The sequence below is a fragment of the Cornus florida genome, unplaced genomic scaffold (assembly GCF_030987335.1).
Source record: "Cornus florida cultivar Cherokee Brave unplaced genomic scaffold, ASM3098733v1 CherokeeBrave_3.0.0_Hap2_Chr02, whole genome shotgun sequence".
Lineage (NCBI taxonomy): Eukaryota > Viridiplantae > Streptophyta > Magnoliopsida > Cornales > Cornaceae > Cornus > Cornus florida.
Window position 1 is genome coordinate 34,324,704 of NW_026775572.1, and position 8,510 is coordinate 34,333,213.

Here is an 8,510-nt window from a genome sequence, read left to right on the forward strand (position 1 = left end):
TAATCCATTCTTTTATTTTTAAATTAAATTTTAAATTAAAAAATCGAATTGAAGAAAAGTGAAACAAAGTCGATTGGTATTCAATACCATGGCACTATCTCACACGCGACACTTTAATTTCAAACCATTATATGCATCTTAATTCATTCCAATCTGATGACTAATTAACATTTTCAATTTTTATTTTTATTTTTTAGTTCAAAGTGAAATTACCAGGCAGAAGCTTCGAATGAGGGCACATTCCTTTTTCCTGTTTTTGAGCTTAATGGATACAATTGGGTCTACGATGGCCTATAGTCTTTACAACTACAAAAATAATATATATATAATAATAATAATAATAATAATAATAATAATAATACTATTAACAAATTAAAAAAATTATTACAAAATCTTACTTTTCTCATTGAAAGAATAAACTTCTACTCTGTATTTGTTTTTTCAGAATCAATAATAAGCCATACTTTTGACAGTTTTTTTTTTTAATAATTTAAGTCATCAATTACTAAATTTTTCATTTATACGCTTATTAAGAGTGTATTTTTCAACTAATTTTTCATAAAATAATAATAATAATAATAATTTGTTTTTAGAAAATTATCAATCAAATGAGCCATTTCTTCCACAGCTGAGCAAAGAAAGACCCGTTCCTCTCCACAAACTATTGTCACATTATTTGTTAATTTTAAAATTTCTAGAATAGTTTCTCAAAGAATGAACTAAGCGACCTTAAATTCCTGAAATTTAATTATCGTTTAACTTATTTTTTTATTTTTATTTTTGAAAAATAATTATCGTTGAACTTAGTTCGATACACGAGCCATAGTTGGGTTTAGTGTGAACCTAAGCTCTCAAAATATGGATGAAGAAGAAAGGGACAGGGATTATAGCAATAAAAAGGGTTTGTATAAAATTTGTTAATTTTATGTTATTATTTATTATTTTTTTAGCATTTGTTATCAGTTAGTCAAAATTAAAACGTTTAATTGATTAAACGTGATACCACAAATTTTTTTTTTCTTTCTAAATCAATAAAAAACTATATTCATATTCACTTTATATTTCCCATTTCACCACACTCTCTCTCTCTATATAAAAGTATTCTTTTTTAGAATTTATCTTTGATTTTTTGAATTTCGCTCATGCCCTATGCTACCGGACTGTCAAGTCTGTTATTACAAATAGGTTTTGATAATGTTCCACGGATTGTCATCAACAGCTATTCCTAATTTATTATGGACTGGGCCTACTTTGCTTCTGAGCCTTCCTAATCCATGTATACTTTGGTTTCCTGGTCCTTGGGCCTTGTTTTCTTTTTGTTTGGGCTACATTTGGGCCTATCTATCTACACATGCCCAAATCTTATTTTTTATATTATACTTGTTTAACCTTTGGAAAAAAAAAAAAAAAAAAGGAAGAAGAAGAAGAAGAAGAAGAAGGAGAAGAAGAGAAAAACAAGCTTCATTTCCATCTATATTACACTGCATCTAAAAAGTTTTGGCTCTACATAGTCAAATGTTTTATTGGTATGAGCCACCCGTTACTTTCAAGTGCCACACCATCAACAATTGTGTGACCTAATCTGAATCTTTTTTCGGTACATATTTATATTTATATACTTTATCGTGCTATTAAATCAAGGGTAAAATTTATTTAAACCTCATATGATTTATCTATACTTCAATAAAATTTTAATTAGACCATTTTCAGAGTGACGTTAATAACGGAGCAAAGGATATGTCTAATCCACCCGTTACTAATGTCATCCAACAAACTCTACGAGTATATGTTTAAAACATAATTATTTTTCATCTCGTCAATTTACAATTTTGCATTTTAATTTAGGCTGCGTTTGAGCGTAAATTTTCTGTGTTTTTTAGTGTTTGATTGTCGTAAAATTTTTATGAAGATAAAAAATATTAAAATATGATAAAAATAATTTATTCATCAATTTTTGATAAACTATTTTACACGTCCGCGCCTTACTCGATGGACTCAACTTCAATCTTGATATAGACCTTTGCCAAATACTGAAAATATATATATATACCAGAAATAAAACATTGAAACAAACGGAGTTGTAATAATATCACGTCTAAAAAATGTAACATATTATCATATGTTCAGCATCATCGATTTAATAAATTTTAGTATTGCTACATGATGTCTAGTAATATATTAGAGGTGTAAAATGGAGTAATGTGATCATGAGGTCTACCACATTACATTTCTCATTAATACTATGTCTTTTTGTCATGATCATGTATAAATATTATGGTGCGAATTTAATGATTTGAAAGACTATGTTTTTTTGTCACGATCATGTATAAATATTATGATGCGAATTTAACAATTTGAAAGACAATGTCTTTTTTGTCATGATCATGTATAAATATTATAGTACAAATTTAAGAGTTTGAAAGTCTATGTCTTTTTGTCATGATCATGTATAAATATTATGGTGCAAATTTAATAGTTTGAAAGAGAATTATATAAATATCCTGTAGTCAAAATTTCATACCAAAATCATTTAAAGCAAATTACAGGAATTAGTCAAAGTTTTACACACTTTTTTTTTTTACCAAGTTACACTATTAACTTTGACTCTCCTATAATTTTATATAATGATATTTTGACGAGATTACTTTAATATTGATAGTATAATGATAATGATAGAGAGAGTGGGGGAGAGCGCAAATCAACTAAAACCCACTTTTTGTTTCCCTCTGTTGTAGTAAAAAAATGGTTGCACGAACCCCAATTTTTTTTTCTTTTTTTTTTTTTTTAAGTTTGGATAAAATATTTATATCTAACTTAATAAGAGTGTATATAATTTAGTAAGGATATAAATGAAGATTTAGTGATTTAGGACTTAAATGAAAAAAAATCTCAAAGTAAGATTTATTGGTCAAAAAAGAACATTTTTAAATTTTATTTGTCTTTCAATATAAAAATTAGGAATTGGTGCTGAAAATAATGATGCCACCATGCAGAGCAATTGTACTTTGATTTTTGTTAAATTGGTAAGTTCTCTAGAAAATGAAATAGAAACCTAACCTCTAAATTTTCTGCATATATACTGGGGTCCAAGGGCTTTAAAAACATAATAAAAAAATGCTTTTATTAGGAGAGTTGTCATAAAATGATTATTAATAAAATGCATGATAACTGTGGAGAGATGCATTTTTATAAAGTACTGTCATAATAAGAAGATGTTTAAATTTATTTAGTAACAATATTGTTTAAAGTACTTTATTATAAATTTTACAATAATGTATTTTAATGGAGTGCTCTTATATTTAGTAATTGTAAGACTTTATAAGAAGTAACAAAATTGTCTTAATAAAAAAAAAGGGTTAAATTTGTGTAATAAGAAAACAATTATCTAAATATAGAACCTCCACTGGGTATGCAGTTTAAAAGTTAATTTTTTTAACTTCATTCAAAATCTATCCCATTCAAAAAAAAATTCAAAATAAATGAAGTGAAGCATACAAAATAATATCATCAAATCCAACTGGTTGAAGGTCGTCCAAGCATACAAAATAATATACAGACATAGTTTAGGCGGAGATGAAGCAAAAAAATTCAACAGACCACAGGTAGACTGAATGAACTGAGTGTTGAATTATGAACAAAACCAAATGGTTGAAGGTCCTCCAAGATTTGCTAGCTTGCTCATTTGAGAAAGAATCAAAATATTGGTTACCACCTGGAGATCGACTTGACTCTGACCAACCATTTCTTTAAACATTTGGTCATATCCTACAGGAAACCAAGAAACACAAAGACATACAGTATTTTGTTAGAAAAAGTACAGAAGCATTGATTGTTAAGAAATAATAGCATGACTTGCCAACAAAGATTTAAACTAGCAGACTATTTACCATAATAAAATGGACAATTAAACATTTAAATTAATCTTTTATAATCAAACAGTGTTTGGGGAACACAATTGCAAAGATGGGGATTGAAATAGAAAAAAGTGAAGAAGAATGTTATACCTGTGCCCAGTCATTCATTCCTTCAATACTAGAACCAATCAAGGAATGGTTGAAGGACATCCTTAGCATTGGGGTGGTCCCACTCCAGTGATTCCCACCATTCTTCTTCTGCTTTGCTTATCTGGATCTTTTTAAGAGCGGCAGGAGGAGATGGCTGGCCATGAACAAGGGGCAGAGATAGAGGGAGCCTCTTCAGCTCTCGACACACCCTTATACAAATTATTTCAAGAGAATCACAAACCATCAAACCCTTGCAGATGCTCTCCAATTCTAGGAGGTAATACAGTTCCAATAACCTTAAATTTGGGAGGGTGAAAATGGTAGAAGAAGAAGAAGAAGAAGAAGAAGAAGAAGAAGGATGGTTGTTGCTTGTGCCCATTAATTCGTCTTCCTCATCTCCTATTATCTCCTCCATTTTATAACAGTGCTCGACTCTAATAGTTTCAAGGTTTGGGAGGTTCTCCAGCATCCTAGGCGTCAACAGCTTCTTCATTTTCTGACACATACTGATCTCCAGCTCTTTAAGATTGGAAAGGGTGCCAGGTGGAGTTGCAGTTACTCCAAGTGGAGCGCAATGTCTCTCTTTTTCAACTCCACAAAGTTGCAAGTTATAAATGTGACAACTATGAATTTCCAGGTGACTAATGATATCTGGCAGCACCAAAAGCCTATATAAACAACAATTTGTAAGCACCGCTTTTTTTTCATATGCATATACGGCAACCTGATATTCATATAAATATCCGCCTACATGAAGACGGTAGGTGTTCAACTGCTTAAAGTGATCGGATTTGCCAATATATCTATTAAGATCAAACATACTATACAGGCACCCTTCAAAATTTTCCAGCTGCCCCTACCCCTCCAATTCCTCTACTCGTATCTTCATTGAACCAGTTCGAAAATCTTGGAGACTGCAGAGTTTGGGTAATATCCCAAATGGAAATGACTCCAGACCTATTATGCCATCCATATATAGGCATTTGAGGTTGACCAACATTTCCATACCTTGCGGTACTTCTTTGATCCAAGTATTACTGAGGTCCAATAACTGTAATGCCCTAAGCTTCCCCAAAGGAGGCACAAATATGAGTCCTCCGCACCAGCTAAGAACCAATGCAGTGAGATTCTCCAAGTCCGATATAATACTAGGCAACTCCACAATTCCAGTAAAAGATAAATCGAGAACACGAAGGGAACTCATTTGCTCAAAAAAACTATTAGGAATCCAGTTTAAACCCCACTTACATTGCAATATCAATGTTGATAACCCAGGACACTTTGGTGACATGCCTGGTGGAATATCTTCTATGAAATCTCCCATCAAGGAAATTCTCTTTAGATCTTCCGTCCATTCCTGCTCTTTTGGTACTTTCCCTACAGCCTTTACCATCAATTGACGACCTGCAATCTCCAGTGCCATCTCTCTCATCAAATCATGCATCTTCACACAAGGGAGACTGTCCTCCTCACAACTTTCCAGTAAGCATATGTTCTCAAGTTCATTTAGCATAGCGTGACCCTTGTCAAATTGTGCTTGCCTCGTCTTCATTCTATCTATCAGTCCCTCCACAATAAATTTGGGTATCAATTCATCTCTTCTTATTCTACGGTCTTCAGGATAAAGTGCACAATACAAGAAACAATCTTTCAACTTTTCATCCTTCACTCGCTTGTAGCTAAATTTTAATTTCATGAATACATCGTCTTCCATATCTCCGTGCTTGGTGATGAATTCTTTCAATTCTCGCATTGCATTCCTCCACTCATGAATGTCGTTCTCCCCCATCATGCTTCTAGCCACTGTAATAATTGCGAGTGGCAAGCTGCAACATCTTTTTGCCATGGACATTGCAGTCTCTTTTATTTCTGGATCATTTTGCCATGGAATTTCACCCCCTTCAGGCACAAGTTTCTCCAAGAATAAATTCCATGCTTCATCCTCAGAAAGAGGACCTACTTTGATTATTTCTTGGCATTCCATCTTACGACACACGTTCAACATGCGTGTAGTAAAAATCAACTTCAATCCATTAAGTCTACAAGGAATTCCCACCTCCTCAAGACTAAAATGTTTCCACACGTCGTCCAAGATAAGTACAACTTTCTTCATCCTTGTCAATGCTTGTGAGAGTTTGGCTGCCCTTTTCTTCCTTTCATTCTCTTTTGTGAGATCTAACTTTAGCATGTTGGCAATGTCGTCCTGCAATTTATCAATGCTCCAATCTTGTGATATAGTGAGCCAATAAACATGGACGTCAGAAGTTTCAGAACTTTGTAAAAGAAAATTATGAATATGGGATGCTAAGGCTGTTTTCCCCGATCCCCCCATTCCATAAATTCCAATGTGCATGATATTATCTTTTATTAAACAATTCCAAACTTCTTCCAAATTCTGTTTAAATTTCTGACCTATTAATTTTGTGGTCAGCAACGGCACTGCTTTGGTGTCATGCACATTAAGTAACAACCCCTCAGGAAATTTACCTTGCTCTACAAGTTCTATCACGTCACCAATCATTTTCTCAGCACGTTTTCCCAACTGTAGTTTTTAAAAAACACTGCTTCCTCTTACATCTTGTTCTAAGCTTTGAAATTCAATTTTCTTCTTTTGCACGTTATCCAACCAATTCTCGACCTCTCTCTTTCGTTTCTTTTCCGTTCGAAACTCTGCTTCTTGCAGCATTGCAATTACATCATTTGCTCGGCAGCTCAAAGATTCAATTTTGCTTCCGAGAGTTTGCATCTCATCATCAAGGCTGCTGAAATTGCTTAGCTGTTCCGTGACGTTCCCCAACATATTCATAGTGGCAGCACTGACAAAACGAAGAGGGCATTATAATATACTCAAATACAACAAGCAAGAGAACTTCAACAGAGATCAATTGCTATTAACTTCATCACCAAGTTTGATGATAAATTATGCTAATCGAATCCCACTTCAATGAAAAACTAAAAATGAAAGAGTAATTAGTTGCCAAAAAAAGTCCGAATATACTGTACAAGTTTTGGCAAGTTGTTCTCTTGAACTAAAAATATAACATGTTACTGCGTTCAGCTATTAAAGAAAATTTTGGAAGATACTCCCTCTCGGAGTGTGAATTTCTACATATTATTTGTATATCAATTGTTTATCTTATATATAACAAGATTGTTTTAGTACATTATTAAAATTAACACATTAATTGTGAAAATTATGTAAAAACTCATCACTCCCTTTTACTCTATTCTTGATTTCTATATCCTTATATTCCAAATGACCATTTTTAATTACAAAGAAAATGACAAAGTATTGGTTGAAAGCTGATGCATGATGCTGAACAACAGAAAACTAGTTGATACAAATTTGAAGTTCAGGTATACTGAAAATCGATCAAATTTGATGATCATACAAAATTTCAACCTGATCAAGTCTGGATAGTTTGGAATTCAAATAACAAATATTGTTTTTAAAAATTATCAAATCGACATTGCTAAGTAAATAATGGAATTCGCATGTGACTACTTGCTCCTTTTGCATCTTGGAAAGTATTATAATAATTATTAGAGGAGAGTTTAATATTAGATTAATGATTTGAAATCCGAAAGTCGTACAATTCCAACTGATTAATGTGAGTAAGGGCTGATATCATTATGACATCATGGATAAAATTAATGACATCAACCCTCACTTACATAAAATTAATTAGATGTGTCTAGCTGTCAAATACACTTGAAATTGTACATATATATATAATGAAGGTATTTCAAAGTATTTTCTAGGGCATGGTAATCCCCCTGAAAATCGATCAAATTTGATGATCATAAAAAAAATTCAACCTGATCAAGTCTGGATAGTTTGAAATTCAAATAACAAATATTGTTTTTAAAAATTATCAAATTGACATTGCTAAGTAAAATAATGGAATTCGCATGTGATTACTTGCTCCTTTTGCATCTTGGAAAGTATTATAATAATTATTAGAGGAGAGTTTAATAATAGATTAATGATTCGGAGTCCAAAAGTTCAGACTGATTTAAGTGAGTTAGGACTGATGTCATCATACATCACGACGACATCAGCCCTTACTCATATAAAATTAATCGGATGTGTCTAGATGTCGGAATCCGTATCATTACACTTAAAATTATATATATATATATATATAAAAGGAAGGACTTTCAAAGTATTTTCTAGGGCATGGTAATCCCTTCCCCTGAGAAGATTATGCCACACCACATGATATGATCACAATCTAACAGCCTTAAATATTGTTTTCAGAGTAAATTAAAAGGGAAAAGCGAATAACACACTCCTTAATGATTGTTACAACAAGAGGAGAAGCATAGCTGCTGAAGTGTTATAGTTGCAGCAAAGTTATTTAAGCTACACAATAATAAATAAGCATAAAAATGGGAAAGAGAAAAATAAAGACATGAACAACTAGAGTTGACACTTTCTGATTGTCTAAGCATGAAACATAATGACACAGAAGATAAAAATAATTAACTTAGAATGAAAAACAA

General features: G+C 32.1%; 1 protein-coding gene across 1 annotated transcript; it reads right to left on the reverse strand.

Moving 5' to 3' along the window:
- Positions 1-3,415: 3,415 nt before the first annotated feature.
- On the reverse strand, positions 3,416-6,810 carry LOC132294635 (disease resistance protein At4g27190-like). Its single transcript, XM_059792552.1, has 2 exons — positions 4,005-6,810; positions 3,416-3,765 (listed from the first exon to the last, which is right to left on the reverse strand). The coding sequence occupies exon 1, from the start codon at positions 4,822-4,824 to the stop codon at positions 4,033-4,035; it is 792 nt and encodes a 263-aa protein (XP_059648535.1). The 5' UTR covers positions 4,825-6,810; the 3' UTR covers positions 3,416-3,765; positions 4,005-4,032.
- Positions 6,811-8,510: the final 1,700 nt, after the last annotated feature.

Excerpts from the sequence above, each read along its gene's own strand:
- LOC132294635 (XM_059792552.1), bottom strand. The coding sequence starts at position 4,824 with ATGTTTGATCTTAATAGATATATTGGCAAATCCGATCACTTTAAGCAG.